Source organism: Danio rerio, chromosome 11 (genome assembly GCF_049306965.1).
Source record: "Danio rerio strain Tuebingen ecotype United States chromosome 11, GRCz12tu, whole genome shotgun sequence".
NCBI lineage: Eukaryota > Metazoa > Chordata > Actinopteri > Cypriniformes > Danionidae > Danio > Danio rerio.
Genome location: NC_133186.1, coordinates 27,903,149 through 27,926,811, shown reverse-complemented (window position 1 = coordinate 27,926,811; position 23,663 = coordinate 27,903,149). Strand labels below are relative to the sequence as shown.

The following is a 23,663-nucleotide window of genomic DNA, read 5'->3' as shown; positions in this document are numbered from 1 at the left end:
TACCCACATACTTAGGCCTACTGATCAATCAATATCTGCCATCATAAAAACCTTTAGGGGATTCCCAGATGAATCCCACGGTCTTTTCCGGGTTGTAGGAATGACGTTTTTTTTTTCTTTTTAGCTCTGCTCTCTGAAACCCAACTCTCTCTAGGACCGAGCGCCCTGCTTAACTCTTTTCAACTGAGTGCTGCAGTCGAGTTGATTTTGAACAAAGTTCCTGTGTCGGTTAAAAGACCACAAATAGTAGATGAAGAGTGAGTGAGACTGAAGTTAAAGGATTTACTAAGTTTTTCTCCTTCCTCAAGCGAATGAAAGGACATCGCGGACGCTCGCCTCACCTGCGGCCAGGAGTAACACCTGCTTCAGGTACATTCACGACACAAGGTGCGAAGGGCGTTGAGCCTCCGCTGAGCTTAGTTTAGGCCCTCAACTTTAGTTTCACCTTTGCTGTCACATTAGTGTTGATATTCGGCTTCGCTAAGATGTTATGCTCCGCTCACAGAAACTGTCATCGTAGAAGGTTTATTTTGTTGCAAAGTGTTCCAAAATATCATAAATAACGACAGAATCTTCATCTCGACGTTAGTGCATTAACATATGATGTTCGTATTTATCAAGAATCGGTTACGGACTACTTTTTTCGGAGTTCCTGTGTAAAACTGCTTCTTTTTTAAGTAAAACTCGTGTTTGGTCTTTTTCCACTAAAGGCTTGTGTACAACTGATCATTTTATACTAAACATTTAAACAACGCATTTGGATTAAAATCGGAAGGTCATTTATTTTCTCTGTGTTCTTGCCACAGAGAGAGAGAAATAAAAACTCAGCAGAAATACGATCGGCTCTGGATGCCCTTATAAAACTTTACCATGGTAACCTGCAAATTTGCATAGCACTAATATAGTTCTACCTAGTGGCTCTGGCTAAACCCTAATAGAAATTCATGATGCATTAAAGTGACATTTCGTCCAAACAGTGTCTGAAACTTGATTAACTGATCGATTGAATTAGTAGTATTTATAGCTACATTGGTTTCCATGGAAACATCCTTGCATAAATATGTGGTTTATACAAAAAAGGGACTTGGTTATATATTAAAATCTTAGGCATGTTTAAGTTTTTAACATTCATCTTAACATTATTTAAACATCCAAATGAAAAGCTGACAAATAAGCAACAAAAGCATAAAAATAAATCATTCCTTAGTTATACATGAATGAAAGGTGAAACATCTAGTTTTAGTGTGCACGTCTTATTAAATTTACAAAAGTGATTTTTAATGTATGGAGAGCATATTAAATGTAATTAAAGTTAAATAATGTGGAGAATATAATGTAACAAAATATCTGCAAAATAAAGTTCCAATGTTTTTCACCGTAACTTATTTATTATTATTGTTGCAAAAAAACATGAACACATTGAACATTGAACATGCCAATTCTGATCTGAACATAATAAACACACACACACACACACACACACACACACACACACACACACACACACACACACACACACACACACACATGCATTAGCGTTGTCAGATGATTGATCATAACCAAAACTTTTTTAAAATTTACATAATGTGCTTACTGTGCATATTTATTTTGCATATTTAAATACAAACAATCATAAAACACAAATGCACAATAGGAATTATATTAATATTTGCATATAAATGGTATATATTTTTTTAATCAGATCTAAATATATAGACCTACACTATTTCTCAAAGATATACATGCACATGACACATCATTTTTATACTATTACGCGTTATATATATATATATATATATATATATATATATATATATATATATACACACACACACACACAATTTTTAAATACAAACCATCATTCTGGATATAAAATATTTAAAATATAATAAGTTAAAATATTTTCTAACGTATTAAAGTCTGCATGACATCAAATTATACAATGTTTAATTTGCTATCACACGTTGTTAGTCTAAAGGTAAACAAGTAACTATGGGGGGGGGGGGGGTAGTGTCTAAGTAAAAAAAAAAGTTTTGTTAATCTTTATTTAAAATCTGACCAACCTGACCATCAGATCTTTGGCATTTAAACTATTGTTAAAATAAGTTGAAAATGCTTGGTACTCTAGTCATTATTTTTGAATCCACCCCCTCCTCTCACAGTTACAATCCATTATAAAGACCTTTTATATTTCATTCACATAATGAGTGCTATCAAAAAATCCAATTTATTCCAAACAAGATGCAGTGCAGTGCACTGGGTGAGTCATTGTGTGGAAAATCTTCCATGTTTTCTGCAAGAATCCGTTCATTTAAACTGATAAGGTCACGGGGTGCATGTTTAGATGGGCATGTAGTGACCTGTGCTTCTGTGTCTGTTTACTTCTAGACAGGGAGCAAGTGTTGCTCTGTGTATTTGGACAGGCCTTCCTGGCCTTTTGTCATATTTCCCTATTTTATGTTTCTTTTGTTTTGACCAGAATTTAATGTTATTTGTTTTTATAGACTCCTTTGTTGACATGTCAAGTACCCAGATTGGCAATTGATTAATATATTGCTTTCATTTAAAGGAGCACTCCACTTTTTTGGAAATAGGCATTTTTATAGGTAACCTTGAGTTAATAAGTTAAGTAGAGGTAATGAGATTTACCCTTTTTTAATCCATTCAGCCAGTGTCCTGGTCTGACGATAGCACTTTTTTACTTAGCATTAGGGCTGCACGGTTCTGGCTAAAATAAGAATGCCGATTATTTTTGCTTAAAATCTAGATCACGATTTTCTCACGATTCTGTAAATGTAAAATAAAGGTTAATACAATTTGCCTGTTGTTATTGTTGATTCTCAAACATATGGTAGAACAACACTAATAATATTAGGCCTATGTGTAGGTCTAATGTTGGTTAAAATGCTAAATTTTGTATAGGAGCAATTCCAGCGTTATGGATGTGATATTTGCAGTAAAAACAAAAATATAAATTCACAGAGAAAGTATATGCTAACATTATATTGAAACATCTGTTTATATTTTCCAAAACAACTGACCACAAAGTTAAGGAACCAGAAAAATCTCAATCTGTAAACATGTTTTGTACTTTAAATGAGGAAAATTAACATGTGTTATGGATGTGACCAAAAAAGTCTGCCAGTTTACAGTATACTTTCAAATCAATTCACCTTTATTTGTATTGCGCTTTTACAAGCGCTTATAGCGCTTATACAAAATGCTTTGTAGAAATTCTGTGAATTAAACTCTACAATTTAAAAGAAATGTTGATAATCAAAAGGATAAAAGTTGGCTCTCTATAGAACAAACATGATTGGTTTTATTTTATTTCATATTTTTGCATTTATAAGGAAAAAGTGTCGTTATGGATGTGACACGTCTTTGTTTCACTTTGGTAAATCAAATTTAATAGTTTTAAAACATTGAAAGAGACATTTTTGAGTATTTTTAAAAGTACTGTAAAATACTTGCTTGCACAAAAAAACCTAGAAAAGGTTTATGTTTTTATTTTTGTGAAAACTTGACATTTCCATGAAATTGCTCATAGCCATTATGGTGGACTTGAACAGTCTTTCCTGTTTGTTAATTCACAGTAAAATGATGACATCAGATTATAACTATGCAAGTTGATTTATTATGTTTAAGAGTTGTGCTCGTCATCTGTCAGGGCTCGAAATTAACTTTTTTACTTTGTAGCACCGGTGCTCCCAACTTCAAATATTTAGGAGCACCAAAAAATTTTTAGGAGCACCAGAAAAAAATTAGGAGCACCCACCAAAAATGAATGAGCACCGCTGCAAATTGTTTTTAAGGGATTTATTGTATTTTAAAACAACATTAATAGGACTGACAAAAACCAGAAACAACTATCTAACTAATGCTGCGAAGATATTGATATTTGTGTAAAATAATTCCAAAATAAATGTCTAATAATTAGGCTATAGAATATTAGTGATGATAAAAAAATGACAATAATAGTAACAATGAATTCCATTTCTCATTATGATACTGCCTTGAATGTGCATGAATGTAGGTTATCTGCTATAAAAAGTCTGTTACTTTATGAAAAATAATTGTAGTTTGCATCAAACAAAAATGAAGCATTGCAGTAAGAAATATTGATTTTGTACTGCTGTTCTTATATGCATGTCAATTTAATAAACAATATTTCTGCTACAAAACAAACAAAAGATTATAATATATCATTCAATTCAATGATGAAAGCTGCAAAGCAGTCATCAGTAAATAAAAAAAAAATATACACCTCAAAAAAGAATAGACAAAAGAAAGTAGCCATAAGTTAAGTCTCACTTCTATCACTCTTTAAAAGTTTTGGTTTCAGTTTGTGTCAATTTAAAGGTTCAGTCTGAGCTGATCTTCATTTTTCTGTGTTAGTGGAAAAGCTGGCGAGTCAGCTGACCCAATTTATGAGCAGGCAGAGCAGGACTCTACGCTAACCATCGGCGCAATACCGGTCTTTGTTATGAGCCGCAGTTTCAGTGTAAACTTAGTAAAGGCGAGCTTCTTTGGCGATGATATGTACAGTATTAGATTTGACTTTTAGCAGACATTTGCGCTGAACACGCAGTGAATGCAACGCATGGAGATTTGGGCACCTTCTCCAAGAAGCGCGTACTCGATTGATCTCAGCTGGCGGATCATTATTCACCACGTGACCTGTCATGATAGCTTTCATCTGCGTCTCAACTTTAGGTGGGGTTTGCAAACCTGTTTGCTTTAAGTTTTCACTTCAGCTGTTTGCATTTCCCGTGGTCATAAAAGCTCCTTCCCTGTCATCTGACAGCGGAATACCTTGAGTGAATGACAGCTAATATGAACCAATATAGCGGCAGGGAGGAGCGATTCAGCACGTTTTTACAAAAAATCAAAACAGGTCTCACTACAACCATTATCTGCAGTCGCAGTAATGCGCCCAAATATATTATGAGGTCGCATAGATTAATTTTCGGGCGCATATGCGACCAAAATGGTCGCAATTTCGAGCCCTGTCTGTCATTGACAATATTATTAAACCATTTGTTTTCACTGGTAAAATTGTAAAATCAAACGCTTTTAGATGCTAGATGCTAATGGTCTAATCCAATTCAATGGTTTATTCTAACTAGGCTAATAGTGCTCCGGCTAGATCTGGAGATGGGCTGAATGGATTAAAATATGGTGATACTCAACTGCTAAACTCTAGTATGTTGTAAAATGAGCTCTTTGTGATCATCAGTCATCATCATCAAATGTGATCAAGAATGAGTTTTACAAGTTTAAAACATTTTTAAAACAGTGGATGTTTGGAATGAATTACAGCAATTTTACCATCTTTATTGGCACAGCCGCATATCAGTACAATTATAAAAGAACACGCTTCAATCCTGGGGCCTCATGTACGAAGACTTGCGTGGAAATCATACTAAAACATTGCGTACACACAAAGCTGTAAATGTGCGTAGGCAGAAAAAAATTCAGATGTATGAAACACTGCGTACGCCGAATCCCATGCATATTCTTTTGTACATTCGAATGAACGTGAAACTTAGCGCAACATGCACGAGCACAAAACCCCTCCCTGCCTCCTCCCCCGTATGAATATGCTAATGACTCTACTTTGGCAAAACCAAAGGAAAAAGCAATGGCAAATCATGCGAAAAGAGAAACTTTGAACAGAATGTGGATTAGAGGTGCTCCTTTCAGAGGTGGACCGGAGAAAAACAGTGTTTTTTGCAAGTTTGTCCACCGGAATTAATAACAAAAGAAAAAATTGAGTGGGAGAGTTTAGCTGATGCGGTTAACACAGTTGGGTCTGAACATCGCACTGAGTGGAGTAAACAGGAAATAATGTGATTTATATGTGTAAAATGTTGCAGCGCCCTTAACAGTCTCAGTGGCGCAGCTCGTAGAACGCACGTCAACATGTTTTGACGCGTTCGAGTATGAACTCAGTTTGAATCCAGCTTCTGATGAACTCATTTTCCTTTTTTTCCCCCACTACATATCAGATTATGCCTACTATTTATCACGAAGACGACAAGTATGAATCATTAATAAGTTTGTGCTTCATATTTTATTTGCACATTTATTGAATGGAAATGTTTCTGATTCACGTATGCAAATTTATCTTCAGATGGCGCCTTTATAGCAATGTGCGTCCAGTAGATCGCTCCCATTACATTGGGAAAACAGGCGACCGCTGCAAATTGTGCTTTAATGTTTAGCTGGTCAACTGTATGGTATGGAAACCTTGTATACCTACTAGATGAACCTGTCTCATACAGCTGTCAATGCACGGCTCAAAGACACTTTGTAAACGCAACGTGTGTGTGTTTGTGTGTGTGTGTGTTTGTGTTTGTGTGTGTGTGTGTGTGTGTGTGTGTGTGTGTGTGTGTGTGTGTGTGTGTGTGTGTGTGTGTGTGTGTGTGTGTGTGTGTGTGTGTGTGTGCATGAACTTTGTAATAACATTGTGTGTGACTCATTGTTGTACAAAGGCATACATCAAATAATCATTGGGGTAGTTCTTACTGTAGTATTTTTTACAAATGTTATGCGAGATCTGCTTCCTCCATGTCTGTCACTGTGCTATTTATCTGACCCAATCGGAGGCACACTAACAGGGACGTGGGAACGGTGGGTGGGGAGAAGTAGCATTAAAGGCACAGGCAACAAAGATGGCTACATTGTGATGAGAGCAGAAGATTCAACATTCTGAAAGGTTTAAAAAAATAATCTGATGGGTGTTTTGAACTAAATCTTTAAAGACACATTCTAATCTTAAATCTTGAAAAAGGGTCAAATAGGTGCTCTTTGAGACTGGAGTTACGAAAAAAAAAGCAGTTTTGTCACATCCTTTCTTATTTGCCAACTGATTTTTACAATCACTTTGAATAAGACTCCTCCTACCAGTCCTGAAAAACAAATCCCTGTTTTTTTGTAAACTAGTTCACACATTTTACAGTGCTTGTCATGTCTTGTCTGTTACAAACCTGTTTTATTAGTGATCTAAATGAATAATGCTTTCTCAAATTAATCACACACTTTATTTCAACACAGACAATCACACTCTTTCCATCTGCCTTCTCATCCCTGTTCTTAATTCCTTAAAAAAAATATGAAGAAATAATCATTGATTTGTTTTTCATCCTTAAGCTACTTGTTGTAAATCGCAATGCGAACATTATAAAACATTATTGAGCATTTACTCTTCCCCTGAAGTAAATTACACCCACAGGGGGATGAGTCATGCTTAAAGGTCCCACAAATGCCTGTGATGGTGATTTCTTCCTTAGTGCTCTACCTGAGAACACACAAATCCATGTATTAAGACGAATCTTGAATTAATTTACTGAATAATCAGATCATTTTAATAGATTATAATCATTTTGGTCTAAATTTGATTTTGCTAAGCTTGTTCACACTGTATTATTGTGAATTTAAAGTAGCTTTCCCCTAAAATGACACCCCTTCCCCATTTCCATTCTGAGCAGTGAAGTGCTCGCATTCAGCAGTGAACAATGCTGTGTTGTTATGGCAACAGTTAGTGTACGGCAGCCGCATAACCTCTGTGCACTGGAGGCGTTTTGGGTGATTTTTGCGGTGCTTGCAACTAAACCTTGATTTCAAGGACATTTGTTGTAAGCTGTTGGGAGAATGAGTGTAGATGTGGGAAAGATAGTAGAGTTGTCTTTAATGCACTTGTTTCACGACTTTGAAATGAGTGTCTCTTTTACTTAAAAGTGTAGTTCACCAAATCTGTGCATCGGCAGATCATCTTAACAACATGTTTTGAGGGATAGTTCAACTTTATGTTGAAAATAGACTTATTTTACAAGTTAAAGAATTGAGTTTGATCATTTTTTAAATCCATTCAGCTGTTATCCAGGTCTGGCAAAAGCACTTTTAGCTAGGCCTGTCACAATAATCAGTACCTCGACTTATTGCACAACAAATGAACATGACCTCAATCATTTTTGGTGATGCAATATATATCACCCCATACATAATTAAACACCAATTCTAGCAATGTTTTAGCTTATTGCACAACCTCTCTATCTCTGTTGAAGGTGTCAGTATGGTTGAAAAACACTGTAGTGCTTACTTTAATTACTGTAGTATATTTTCATGTGCGTGTCTGACAACTGAAAATCGATCTGGTAGCAGATATCGCAGCCTCTATTACTTTTTACCTTGCACTTTTTTGTTAACATTTATTATTATTTTTTATTTGCTTAGGATATACACGTTTACGTTTGGATTTCAATCCCTAATTATTTAACTGTTAAAATGACAAGCATTTTAAGAAATATATTCTTAAAAAAATATATTATTTGTTCTCTGGTAGAATGTACTTGCATTATTTAGCTATTATATTGTTCTTCTCGGATTATATAGGGAGTTGCTTAAAATTGTCTTAAAAATTACAATAATATTGTTTATCGCAATATATTTTAGTGCAAAAATAGATATCATGACAGGCCTACTTTTAACTTAGCTAAGCATAGATCATTGAATCGTATTATATCGTTTGCATTTCACCCAAAAAATGATCAAATACTTTTTGTATTTAAATCTTGACCATTATGTAGTTACATCTTGCTCTAAGACCGACAGAAAATGAGTAGTTGCTCATTTCTAGGCTGATATGGCTAGGAACCACATCTGTTCAAGTATAATAATCAAGCAGCAACCAGTAACGATAACCAGTGTAGCTGCCTGCTTGCACAGGCAGTGTGTCTTGCTGTGGAAACATTGGTGAGATGATTCAGAACATTTTTAACTGAAAGAGAGGCCATATTGACTTAGAAAATAGCAACTTTTAATTTTTAATTAGTCTTAGTACACGTATGTATATGTGTGTGTAATATATTATATGAAAAGATAACTGCATTTATTTTTTTGTCATTTGTAGATATCATGCTTTTGTGTAGTGCATTTAAACTATAATTGCAAAAAAAATGCTTCTAACAGCTTTTTAATAGGTTTTAAATAGTATTACGTTGAGGATTCAAAAAACTTAATTTCTGAAAATGTTGAAATCTGTTATCTTTTACCTTTTGTTAATGTGTGTATCTTTTTTTCTTTCTAAAATTAGGTCCTGTTCATATTGCAGTATTTTATCATAATTCCTGTATAGAAGAACTTTATTGTGTCATATCACCATATCTTGCCAGTACACAACCCCAATACTTGATATAATGCTGTTATTTAGTAATTTTGTTTTTGACTGAAATGTCATATTTCCCTTTCACCTTTTATGACATCCCAACTAAGACCGGAAGCTTTTTGTGTCTTGCTCAACATTATAGGGTCAAAGTGTGTTCATCGTGTGTTTAAGTGATGCTTTATCTTTGTGTTTTATTATTTTCATAATGCCACCATACACACACAGAATTATGGGAAACTTATTGTTACACAAGTCTTGTTGACTCATGGACCATCGAAATGAGTTGTTCGTATAGGGTTGGATATAAAATGTACACATGAAATGTGCACAAAAACCTATTTTTACATTCAATGTTCAGAATGCAAGTACTTGTTTTACACCCTCAAAAAGTGATGAGTAACACTTTCAAAATAATTTATTAGTTAATGTGTTCACTAACATTAACTAAGTATGAATAATCTTGTGTAGCATTTATTAATTATAGTCCAGCATTTATTAATGTGTTATTAAAATTCAAATTTGTGCTTTTTAACATTATTTAATGCACAGGGAATGAACATGTTAAGTTAACAATGACAGAGATGAACAAATACCATAATAAATGTAATTTGAATTGTTTGTTCGTGTTAGTAAATACATTTACTGATGAATGATTATTTTTAAAGTGTTACCAAGTCATGTACTCGCTTAAATGTGAAACACTGCACTTCCAGTTAGATTATACCTCATTTTCAATATCACTGTTTATAAAAGAAAAATTATTACTTTCACCCTCATTTATGATTTTTAAAAATAAAATAAATAAATAAAATTTGCCAATTAGCAATGTCTTCTGTATTGTCTCTAAACATTGGAAATTCTTTAGTTTCCGGAGTTTTCTACTCTTTTCAAATAAAATTTTATTCATTTTTACCATAATTTAAGGATGACCTACTAAAATGTCATTGATCGTGATGGGTCATTGATCTGCTTTGGAACAATAATTATTGTGAAAAAGTAAACTTGTACCAATTTTAACTGTACCTGTATTGTAACAATTGCAATTGTAACAACCGTTAATACAAAAAAAGGTCAGATTATTTAAAATAATAATAGTTTGGTGCCAAGTTAAGAGCGCAGCCACTAAATACTAATTAATTTGCCAAAAATAAATATATTTTTACATGTTTACTCGTTTGTCAGCAAGAGAAGTTTTTTAAATCATTCATTCATCTTTTGGCTTATTCCCTTTATTATTCAACAGTTGCCACAGTGGAATGAACGCCAACATCCAGACACTCTTGCATTCACACTCATACACTACAGCCAATTTTTAACTTATTTAATTCACCTGTACCACGTCTTTGTACTTGTGGGGGAAACCGGAGCATCCAAAACATGCAAACTCCACACAGAAATGCCAACTGACTCAGCCGAGGCTCGAACCAGCAACCTTCTCGCTGTGAGGTGATTGTGCTACCCACTGCGCCCCCCCGTTTTTTAAATCATTTAAAATATCTAATTTTACACGTCTCTTTTAATAAGTACATTTTAGAAGATATTCATTTTTACATAATGATAATAGAACTTTATTTCACCAATATTTTGACATTTTATTTGAAACACTCGAATTCAAACTTCTTTCCTTTTGTATAAAGTTGCTTATTTTTGTTTGATGCAGTCTTCAAAATGGCACGTCCTGACTTTATAAACAGGAAATGAAATGATGACTCTCCAGAAATATTCTGCTCTAATCTAACATAACTTGAAAACTACTTTCATGAAGAGTTGCAGGATCTTCTCCATACATGGCAGTCTTCTCCATCTCCATGACTTTCTCTTCGTGTTTCCATTTGACCTCTACAATGGCATTTTGCCAGAGGGAATCATTTGCTGTTGTGTCTATCTCCAGTGAGCTGAAACACAGAGCCTCTTTTCTTTCTTCTGCTTCTTAGCCTCTATTCCCAGTCACTTCCAGGAAGTGTTTCCTCCTCGCTGGAATGTTTATAAAGTTTGTCTCTCTTTTTTTGCTTTTATGTCGCAGTGCAACTCTCATCCTCCCTTCCGCTCTGGAATGAGTGCATGTTCGTGATGCCATTTTTAGTCATGTGCTCCTGCTAAATCAGTTGAGCTGTATTCTCTGCCAGGCTTCATAATTGCTCATTTCATTGTGCATAAAAATGTATATAGATATATTCTTATGTTCGGAATGTAATGTATCACAGTTCTCTCCTACCATGACTCTAATTTACATCCTCCAAAACACATGTCCTGACATTTTATCCTACTCATCAGGTTATGCTACCAACCCTGTATTTGAATAGCTCTGGGGTTGAAGTTAGAGATTAGCTAGGTTAAGGTGATATTACAGCTTCATATCACACTACTCCTCATTAAAATTTACACTGGTAGAAAAATCTGATGGGTAGCATATTACGTCATCAAAATGTGCTACCTATGTTTTGAATGGGAGGTAGGATGATTTGATCGATCTATATAGGATACGTGGCTGGCCGGAATGGCGATTTGCACATCAATATAGCAGCATTTTTTATGACGTTGTATAACAATGTTTTGTTTTTACAGTACTGTGAAGGTTGGGGTAGGGTTGACATTATTAAAATAAAATTAATGGGAAATTTAATAAATAATATAAATCATTTTCGTTAACTTCCGGCCGCAACCATATCTGATCTAGCAACAACCTATTTGCCTTAAGCGATCTGATTGGCTGATGCTTCCATTTGGCGCTTGAAAACTTGAGAAATTCCCAACTTCTGCAGCGAGCAACACCGCTGAATTAGCGCAGATGGGTCCACAATTCAGTTCAGCAATGTTTGACATCACCCATTGAAAGTGAATGGGAAACGTTGACACTGACGCCCCGTGTGAATGGGGCAGTGACATTACAACATTATTATTTTGTGCTGTCAGGCAATTATTTGTTTCCACAAAAAAGCTATGTACATAATAGTGTATGTTTTGACTATTTTTTAATATGTATATATAATTACACTTGCGTATAAATAAATATTTTCATATTTGTATATATACATTAAACAACAAATCTGTAAATGTATATTATATATTTTTAATGTAACAATCAGCGTATAAATTGTTTTTATATGTAAAATATATATATATATATATATACATATATATATATATATATATATATATATATATGTATATACATATATATATATATACATGCAGACATACAGATAGATAGATAGATAGATAGATAGATAGATAGATAGATAGATAGATAGATAGATAGATAGATAGATAGATAGATAGATAGATAGATAGATAGATAGATAGATAGATAGATAGATACTGTGTTTTATGTAAAAATATTTATTATATAAATAGACATTTTCATCCATGTGTATTGATTATATAAATATGCTCAGAAAAATGACAATGTCAGTAACAAAGACATTACAAAATTATCATTACTTGCTGCTTGGGAAAACTCGGGTCGCCGTGAGCACCATGGTTCTATATGTCAGCGCACTTAACCACTAGGCTATTGGCGCCGAAGTCTGCGTGAGTTCTAATGCCCCAGTAAAAAGTGAAAGGGACACCAAACTGTTATTGGGCACCGTCTTTCAGATGAGACGTTAAACTGAGGTTCTTACTCTCTGTGGTCATTAAAAATCACATGACACATCTTATAAGGAGTAGGGATGTGGCCCCAGTGTTCTGGCCAAATTCCCTCCATCAGCTCTTACGATCATGGCCTCCCAATCATCCCCATCTACCAAATTGGCTCAATCACTGTCTCTCCACTCCACCTATAGTTGGTGTTTGGTGAGCGCATCGCCATTGTCCTGTGGCTGCCGTCGCACCATCCAAGTGGATGCACACTGGTGGTGGTGTGGAGATAACCCCCTCTCATGACTGTGAAGCGCTTTGGGTGTATGACCATACACAATAAATGCGCTATAAAAATATACATTACTTACTGGCATACAATAATTTAAAAAATATTCTGTATAAATATATTTTTGTTTGTATACATTTTCATATGTAAAAATAAAAGGCCATTTTCTCAAATAGACATGTTACAAACAAACCGAGTTGACCAATGTACTTAATAACAGTAGCTAAAAGCCATAAACAACAAGAGTCAAAGACAAAAACAAGTTTAAACAAAATACAAAAATAAAAAAAATAAAAGCTTTTACCTGGGAAAGTATGAAAAATAAACCCGATTATGTGTTAAATGGGACAGGAAAGTTTTTAGGTTTGATGTAAAAACAGACAAAGATGGTGCCAATGTAATAGAAAGGGGCAAATTATTACTAATGATTTAGTAGCATGTATGCGTGTGTTTATACATATTAAATATATACAGTGTATTCAAATATATAAATGCAAATTTATTTTTGATTGCAACCAATTACTTTTGATTCTATAATTAAACTTCCTATTAAATTTTCCCAATGTGTGTCCTCGTCACTCAAATATTTATGTTTGTCTTTCTTTTTCTTCCATGTGACAGTGCAACTCTCATCCTCCCTTCTGGCCTGAATAAGTGCATGTTGGTGTCTTAAGGAGTGTTTTCAGCCATGTGCTCCAGCGGGCAACCTCTGTGTGCGGGAAACAGACCCAGCAGTCGTGGGGGCTCCAGCTCTGGCTCTCAGTATGCCCTGTGTGCTCTTGGCGTGGGTTTGGTGGCACTCGGAGTGGTCATGATCGTATGGAGCATCGTCCCTTCTGAAGCTGCACAGGTGCACAATGTTACAGCCGCCAATAATGGAAGTACCAACACCGACCAAACCAAAACGTCATCCATCGCATTTGTGCTTGTTGGCTCCGGGGCTGCCATGCTCTTGCTCGCCATATGTTTAGGGGTGAGGAACAGGAAGCGGAGGAGACAGGGGGAATCTGCAGGTGCGAACGGTGCTGATTATGTGGATCATGTGCGTAGAGTTCCGGATGAGGAGTGAGTATGAGCTGTGCTTTTGTTCAAAGGGATTTTTAATTTAGATTAAGGAAATTCTTTTAAATAACTGAATGCCACAGTCATATTAAAACCACAGTCAAATGTTCAGATATGTTGTCATTAGCTATGTTTCCATCCGCCTATTTTTATGCGCATTTTGAAAGTGCCGTGCACATAAAAAAAAAACCATTGATGGAAACGCCAAGATGCGCATCAATTTTGAAAACGCACATAACTGAGTATGATAAACTTTTTATTCGATAAGAAAATATGCTCATAAACTACAATGGAAACACTTTTGCGGAACAAACTCCAGTATGCACATTAAAAAAGGTCATGTGATTTTCTTATAAGAGTTCATGTGATCAGAAAAATGTGTGTGAATGGACAAACCAGCAGGCTAAGCATCTGATCATCTGAAATGTTGTTTTGTCCATTCTTAAACGTCCTGACCATCTCAGTATTAGTGTTATATTAATATTGACCTCCAGAATCAAGAGCGTCTGTGTTTCGCTTCTCACGCCTTCAAATGCCAGAGTGTGTTCACTGTGTGTCAGCATTGCCTTCTGAGGTGCAAGTCATTTATTAAATGAAGAAAAGATTCACACAGCTTCTTTTATCACAGCAAATTCCGTTTTACTGTTGATAATTGATGCTAGATAATCAGGAAGTGACGATTTTGTTTGCTTTTGGAAACGCTGCTTTATGCTTTTGTGCGGTAATCAAGTTTTGCGCAGTTAATTCGCATTTTTGGATGGAAACATAGCTACTGTTGAAAGTAAATATGTGCAATTAAGCAGCATGAGATGATAACAGTTCAAAGCAAATAAATTAAATTACTAAGAAATAAATAAAGGAAGGAGAGTGCATCTATTAAATGTAAGGCATGATCCAAAGGCTTTTTAAAAACTGTTTCAAAGATTAAAAGGTTACTCACAGGTTTGTCATGGAATTTCTGGAATATCATGGAATTTTGCAAGGTCTGGCCACTTGTTAAAGGTGCCCTATGCAAGTTTGACACTCAGTGGTTATTGCACTCCTGGATCAAAACACAAGCAAGCGCAGGCTGCCAGATTGACATGAGTGTACCTGACAATTGAGCCTAAAGGTTAATTTGAACCGTTTTCTAACTGAAAGAAACGGTACAATAAAAGTAATATTTTTCATACTAAAAGGAGTCAGTTTTTGGCTTTACCATTATAAAAATGGTAATTTACAGGGTATTTTAGAAACAGCTTCTATTTCACACAGATGAACAACAGGATGTACTATGATCACCTCATGTCCTTTTTTCAGTGTTGAATGCTAATAATGTGAGTTTCAATGGCATTTTACATTTTATATTGCCATTTACTGAAAGCAGCAGCAGATAGTTTACCTCAGATCTTTAAAAAAAAAAAAACTTTAGAACTTTGATTCAGTGAAAGCCAAGGTACAAAACAAATATAAGTGATTCAGCATGTTCATATAATAATTTTAAAGTGGTTTAAAATATATTAATTAGATTTTAAACCGTACATTCTATGCTTCTGAATGACCGTACTTAAATTTCTGTCATGTTTCATCTGGTGCAAATGGCCAAATTGCTTATCACTGCAAATCTCATCTTGTAATATGTTGTTAGGACAAAGGTTATAATGTAACCGGCTCACCTAATGTTTGTTTGTAATGTTTATATTATTTGCTAATTAATAACCTCATGTGGACCTATGAAATTAGGGTTTGGTTGATAGACGATGCCATCGTCCATTGCGATCGCTAATAGACAAACCAAGGCTGAGCCGGCGAAACGAAACCGATCTACGTCGACACTGGCGTTTCATCTAGCTTTTCTGAACAGATCTTCGTCCACACTATACCGCTGAAAACGCACATCACGTGACCACACACACAAACACACACTGGTATGCCTGCAGCATATGCACACATCTGAGCTTCAGGCAGTCAACAGTTGCTTTGAGCACAAAAATCCTGCGCAAAAATCCTGCGGGAAAAGTGATTTACAGGTTGTAATTTGTGTGTAACTTTTTTTTATTTAATATGGTTATGGGTAAATAAAGACCAGGTGGGTCAGGTAGTTAAAACGGCAGGCTACAAATAATTAATTTGTTATAAATATTTAATTATTCATAAATAATTAATTCAACGCTGCTTACAATGATGATACCATCATCCATTGCAATGCTTTACATTAGACATCGTACGATACCAAATTGGTCGACATCGCCCAAATATAGTCTGAATTTGCATCTCATTTCGGAGTCAGCTTCCACCAGAGGTCACATTTCAGTCATGGACGCATACTTTGAGAGCCTTTATGACTAAATGAATATAAAACATGGTTTTCCAGCTAGGCAACCCGGGGTGCTGAAATATAATTGGTAAACTGGCATTAGGTGGGTTAAAAGAACCAAGACAAAGACAGCGTTATGACACAGAAAACATTCTTAAAGCATAATATCTGACTTCAGCATTTTTTTTCAGATAAACAAGAATGTTCTTTTGGCATGTTTCTTTAATATTTGAAAACATATTATGGTATTTTTATGCTTAAGAAGATTAAAAAACTTACATACAGCACTTTTAAGTGTGATGTCATGCGAAGCGGTTTTTGTGTCCAAGCTCTTTATCAAACTGTATGGGGAGACTGTAATACTTTTGAAAATCTCGATCGCAATATATATGTCCATGCCTAATATTCAAAAGCCAGAAAGTGATCAATTTTTTATATGTTGTTAAAATATTGGTGTCTGTGATTCAGCAAGCCCAGAGACTGTTTTGTACACCATGGTTGCATTTAAAATTCACTTTGATGTGTGATATGACTAAAAAGTGGTCATGAATGAATATTTTCTCAATACAATTAAGCAGCACCTTTGACCCGATTCCATACCTTGATTATTATTCTATATGTCAGGATTTAACAACTTAACTCCACAAGCGGATTCCAGACATTTATTTCATGCAGGCATGTTTTATTTATTCATTTATTTATTATTTATTAAAAGTCATGGAATATCATGGATTTTTGTTTGTCAACTAAATTGTACTTTTTATGTATTTCTTTTCTATAAAATGTTTTTTTTTTATCAGATTGTTTCACGTTTTGCCTATTGTTATGCTTAAGGCTATTTTTTCGAGCCATTTTATTTTTTTCCCCGTTGTCATACGGCATTCAAATAGATTAAAACATTATAATAGGAAAATTGGAGTTAAATTACAACATCAAAAAGCATCACACGTTGTTTTGTTTTGCTAAAAATTATTGGAAGTAAAAATCTTGGCACATTTAAAGGCCCCCTAAAATTAAAATATTGTTTTATAGATATTACTATCAGTATGTTAGTCTTATGATATCTATAAACTAGTGTGCTGTGCACCAAAACATTGACAAAATTGGCATTTGGAAGATTTAAACATCCACAGCTTGCAGTTTATCATGTCATTGTCATCCCCTCATACTTTAGTTTCTTATCAAATCTTCTAGCCAATGAAATGCTCTGTAGTATCTGACGTGTCCCGTCGGCTTAATTAGGCTTCTCATTGCTTTTCATTTGATGCACTTGAGCTCCGCCACTCTAACTTTCAGAGCTATGATTTAAAACTAAATGCTACATTATTGGCTGTTTTGTTTTAAAGAGGAGGAGTTACTTTGTCCCGCCCTCTCTTCATGCTTCATTTGAGATTGTCAAACGTTGAATAGAAAATGCACATTTTAAAGCACCTCCCAGACCTTTAAATTACAATGACCATGCTGCTCTTATAAGAAAAAGAAGGTAGATGGGTTATAGAAAATTTGCTTTTAGTCAGTAAAATGAGGGAAAAGTCAGGGAATTTGACATTTGACCTAATGTGGGAACCCTGTGCTCGCCTTCAAGTGATTTCAAAACATTGAGTTTGTTTTTGTTTTTGGGTTTGAAGATATTTTGATGAATGTTAGTGACCTGTAGTCTGTTGGTGGCCGACTTCAATAGAAACAAAAATATTTGGAAGACAATGGCTGCTAGTTTAAGCATTCTTCAGAATATTCTGTTGTGTGTAAAAAGTAAACAGAACTTGATGAGACAAGTGGAGAGCGACTAAATGGTGACAGGATGTTCATTTCTGGGTGAACTGTTGCCTTTAATGTCTGTTTAGGCTATGAATGAGTGAGAATTGGTTAACAATTAAATATAAAATACTAAATAAAAAAATTAAAGGCACTTTCATAAATATATATGGGGTTATATTAATGAAAAGAAAATGTGTTTCAATAAATTGTGATAAATTGAAAATATTTCAAAATATAATTTATTTATACATTAACAGCTGTAAAACTTTATGTATTGCATATATATATATATATATATATATATATATATATATATATATATATATATATATATATATATATATATATATATATATATATAAAACAAACTATTTATTTAATAAATATATACATATTTAGTAAATTAAGAAACTTGTTTGAATTTTTAAATGTAATCACACACACACACACATCTTTAAGGATTCATTTAATTTCTTTTGCTAAAATTAGTTACACTGTACATTAACATGAAAAATAATTCTGTAGTATTTATTAATCATAACATTAATTTCAACTAGGGTTGTGCAATTTGGGGAAAGTAGCTAATTGCATTTTTTTTTTTGACAGAAATTTCTATTTGATCTTAATTTTGTAGTCAAGCGTCAGCTTAATAATCTGTATCATAGCTTCTAAAATGCAGTGAGGGTTTGTAAAAAAAGGAACTGAAATTATATTACCATAAGTTAAACATTGGGCGACGCTGTAGCGCAGTAGGTAGCACAGCAAGTGCCTCACAGCAAGAAGGGTCGCTGGTTGGAGCCTTGGCTGGGTCAGTTGGCATTTCTGTGTGGAGTTTGCATGTTCTTCCTGTGTTTTCGTGGGTTTCCTCCGGGTGCTCCGGTTTCCCCCACAGTCCAAAGACATACGCTATAGGTGAATTGGGTTTCTGATAACTATTTTTAATGTTATCAGACAATGATTTTATCTGGAGAGACTTTAAATAATTTTTTTCAATGTGAATCCTTCTAAAATTGTACAATTTTTATCAAAAGTAAACCTTTAAAACAGTTTTTATTTTATATATTGTCATTATTATAATTATTATTATTCATGTATTTTATCTTGTGTCTTTATTGCTGTTGATGACTTTTAATTGTTAGAATATTTGTAAAATTTTAGAATAAAAAAAAAAAGCGATTTATAAAATGTGGTAAACTTGATCTTTTTTTTTTTTGCCATGAAACAGCTAGAGACCTCAACATTCTCTCTTTCTCCATGTCTATATTAGCTCAGCTGATGAAGCAGCACCAACCTACGATGTTCCGACCTACGAGGAGGCAGTGACCAGCGGCCAGTACCCCATTCGTCAGAGCAACTTACGCCAAAGCTACCAGCTACCCTCCTACGAAGATCTGATCACTGCTGTTGAAAATGAAGGCCAGCCACCGAAAGAAGGTAACACCCAAGAAGCCCTTCAGCCTCCTCCAGGCCCCGAACCACAGCCTGCAGCCCCAGCTCGCAGCACCAGCAGAGCCAGCCGAATCCTCAGACCCCTGCGGGTGCGCAGGATCAAGTCCGAGAAGCTCCACGTCAAGGATATTCGCCTGAACATCCAGAACCCTGCGCAGGGTGGAGTGGTGACCATTGAACCACTGACTCCACCACCGCAATATGAGGACAAACCCCCTCAGCTGCCCACCGGAGCAGTATAATAAGTTCTGTGCACAAGCCTAAAGTTTTCCATGGGTTCAAAATATGCCAAATGATGAATTAGAATATGTTTGTGCGTGTGCACTGTCTCTGCGCTTTTTGGACAAAACACTAAAGCCTACTTGAATGTGTTTCAGCAGACCTTTTCTTATTTGAAGAGCAGTATGTTGTTGTTGTTGTTGTTGTTTTTTATTTGAATCTAAATGAGGAAGGATATGAATGCCACTGAGCAGCTCTTGTGAGAGAGAGAGATTCATAGTTTACTTCCAAAGAACTACAATGTACGTTGCTAAAGCTAATAACAATAGAAATTATTATTAGATGATGACTTAGTTTTGTCATTTGCCAGATGTCATCTAGTTACTGTTGAAAATACCTTTTTGAAAACAAAAAAACTAAAACATTTCAAAAACATTGGGAAGGCTTTGTGAAAATCTGAATGTTCTGGTTGTCCAGCTTCATTTTTACTTTCAATTTTTATTGCAATTCTCTCAAACTGGATTCCTGGAGGGCCGCAGCTCTGCACAGTTCTGCTTTAACCCTAATCAAACACGGCTGATCCAACTAATCAAGGTGTTCAAGACTGCTAGAGACTATCAAGCAGGTGTGAGTCAGCCGTGGTTGGATCTAAAACTATGCAGAGCTGTGGCCCTCCAGGAATTGAGTTTGAGACCATTTATTTAATGCATTTGCACCAGATAACCAATTTACGTAAATGCTAAATTAATTTGTACTAATAACTAATTTGCTAAACTAATTTATTAGGTTTTACTCTGATTATTTCAATTCTAACATAATTAAATGTTCTGTATGTTTTTAAATATGCATCCCTGCCTGATCTGTTTGGAGTAAACCGTTTTAACTTTTTTATATATTGCTTACTGTATATAAAGGGTGCAAAATTTCCCTAAACTAATGGGAATTTAACCTCACCCCAATCGTGTTAGTGTGCATTACTGTAAAATTATATGATGTGTTATTAAAAAGAATTTCTGGCAACAACAAATGAAATTGCACCTTGGGGGACTTTAGTTTCTTGCAGAACTAAAGACTAATTTACTGAAGTTTGAAAGATTTGGCTCCCATTACACCTGCAGTTTGGAAATACAAACCATCATACAGCAGATGACGTAGTTTCAATCATAAAAAAAAAAAAATTTTTGTGTACGTGAGCTAAATTGCCTTTTCAGTCAGCACCTTTTAGGAAATGTACTTTTTTTTCTTTTTTTAATTTACAATTGTTGCTTAGTTTTAAGTCAGTGTAGTTTTTTGATTGGGGTGATCAATCTTGGAAACTTCATGGTGTTACTGTAGATTTTCCTTGTAAAAAAAAAGCAATAGGATTGTGGTAATTGTGACAATTAATATTTTAAAGCATAAGTGCTGTATTTTATTTATTTCTTGTGGGATTAAATAAAACTCTCTGAATCATTTTTTTTGTTTGTCTCTACAGTTCCCTGTATACGTTTAGAAAAAAACGTATGGGGGGGTTGTAACGCCCCCTAGTGGTTGACAATTGTACAACCAGCATTGCGTTACTGTAAATCATCAGAGATTCCCAAACTATGGCCCGCGATTTGGCCCATCATCCCAAATGAGAAGAGGGAGAATTTTTGTGGAGCGTCGGAGGTTAATGCTCTTAATACACATTGCCATTTCTATAGAATAGATAGAGCACAATTCAGAAGTCCTCAGTGAGCAAATCAAGGATGACTAGTGTATTCGGCAACTCCAAAGAGTTATAAAGGGAATTCTTATGTTTTCATTATAATAGGATATATATATAGCCCCCCTGTTGTAAATTAAGACAAGTGTGATTGCATTTTTCCAGTCTCATTTTTTTTCAGTTGTTGTTTAACAACCTGAATAATGATTTCAGTATTATGCTTATTTGACTCTGTGACTATAGCAGAGTGAATGAAGGTGAGTAAATTATTCATTCATTAATTTTCTTGTCGGCTTAGTGCCTTTAATTAGTTTTTTTTTTTATTTCTCTGAAACAACAGAACAATATTATGTATATATTTCCATAATTCATTTTATTACTCTTACCACACTCACTGTATTAATTTCCTCTTTAATTTTTTTCATTTATTTATCATGTTATTGTCTCATTTTGTCGCACTTGCTTTGTATTTCTTTTTTCTCATTTTAGACATCAGCCTGTGTGTGGACTGAAACCTGACAGGTATTTGAAGCCAAATCAAACTGTAGTCACGTGTCGCCCATGAGAGCTTAGCACTCATAATCAATCACTACATGAACAAGATTTCATAGGAAATTGATTGAACCTAGTGTTGAATTTCACACCACCCCACTCGAGGCCTGTGTGCCAAAATGAACCATTAGATAAATGCCTGTGATTTTCTAAGTTCCATGAAAAACAAATTAGGCTGTTACAGTTTCACCCAATCTAAACAGAGCCGTTTGAGTTATGCCTCCACTAAACTCTGCTCTTGCAGTTTACAACATTTCTCATAACGGCACTTTGAGATAAAAGTGCATTTTTATTGTTGAGTAGGTTTTGTGCAAATATTTTCAGTACTGCACAGTTGTTCTCAAGAAATCAACACTGAATAACCTAAACTAAAGCAATCCAAATGTTTCAGATTTTTGGGTTTAAAACTGTGCAACACTTTAAACAACTTTAATTAGTTGTGGCTTCAAACAGTAGTATATCAGCATATTATATGGCGAGCTTGAATGTTTTATTTTCATCAGTCAATCATGTGGTTTATTGTAGCTTTATGACATGGTAATAACTGTGCAGAGTTTTTAGTTCTTCTAGATGTTTTGTTTTATACATGATAATCAAGTGTTTTAGTGAAAACTTCCAATTTGTATTTAATGTCAGCTTATTTGTATCTGAGAGTGAACAGATGTTTTTAATTGTTTATTTCTTGTGTGTGTGTGTGTGTGTGTGTGTGTGTGTGTGTGTGTATATATATATATATATATATATATATATATATATATATATATATATATATATATTTATTGGATAAAAGTTTTAATAGATGCATTGTTATAGTTTGCATGAATTTAAATATTTATTTAAATTTATTACAAAATTAAAATTAGAAATCAGAAATTAAATAGTGTGTGAGTGTGTGTGTGTGTGTGTGTGTGCGTGTGTTTGCGCGTTAATATACATTTTAATTAACATGTTTTAACATCTCTCAGTGTGTGCTTATAAAATCATTTAAATATGTAAATAAGACAACATTTATTATATATTTAAATGCAAAATCATATATAATAAATTTATTTCCAATATCTAAAATTTAAATGTAAGGTATTAATGCAAAAATAGTCATTTTATTAATATATTTAACAGTAATATTTTATTTAAAATCTTAAATAATTTAAAACAAAAATACAAATATAGTTATTCCTTTTAAAATGCATAAAAATGTGTGAAAATTATTATATTAGAAAAAAAATCAATGTATCTATTAAGAAAGAGTGTTCATTTTCACCGCGTAAAATATTGAAACACTTTGGCAAGACGATCAAAATAAAACATAAGCTGACATCAATGATTAAATGACTTATCGGTTGTTCCACTCAAAGGTATGTAATCCGCTGCTGTTCATATGTATAAGCTTTAAAGTTTATTAATGAAAGTTACTATAGACCGTGTACGTAGACTCCTCCTCTTGCTGCAGCGCCTTTACGTGTAGTTTGTGTTCCCGCTTTTGCAGCTGCTCGGGCTGCGGGGGGAGGCGGCGCGTCTCCTGGAACAGCCAGCCCGGGGAGTCAGTCACATTCTTGGCCGGGATTCAATGACTGAACCAGACACAAACAAACACTGAGGGAGA

At 34.5% G+C, this 23,663-nt stretch overlaps 1 protein-coding gene across 3 annotated transcripts; it reads left to right on the top strand.

Moving 5' to 3' along the window:
• Nucleotides 1-123: 123 nt before the first annotated feature.
• Nucleotides 124-21,274, top strand: tmem51b (transmembrane protein 51b). 3 transcript variants are annotated; one of them, XM_073915529.1, is made up of 4 exons: nucleotides 151-369; nucleotides 13,659-14,102; nucleotides 19,421-19,721; nucleotides 20,500-21,274. In XM_073915529.1, the coding sequence occupies exons 2-4, from the start codon at nucleotides 13,726-13,728 to the stop codon at nucleotides 20,524-20,526; spliced, it is 705 nt and encodes a 234-aa protein (XP_073771630.1). In that variant the 5' UTR covers nucleotides 151-369; nucleotides 13,659-13,725; the 3' UTR covers nucleotides 20,527-21,274. The 3 variants fall into 3 exon arrangements, with proteins under 3 accessions (NP_001096087.2, XP_073771630.1, XP_073771629.1); XM_073915528.1 differs by having other exon boundaries at nucleotides 19,421-20,332; nucleotides 20,493-21,274; NM_001102617.2 differs by having other exon boundaries at nucleotides 124-369; nucleotides 19,421-21,273.
• The last annotated feature ends 2,389 nt before the right edge of the window (nucleotides 21,275-23,663 follow it).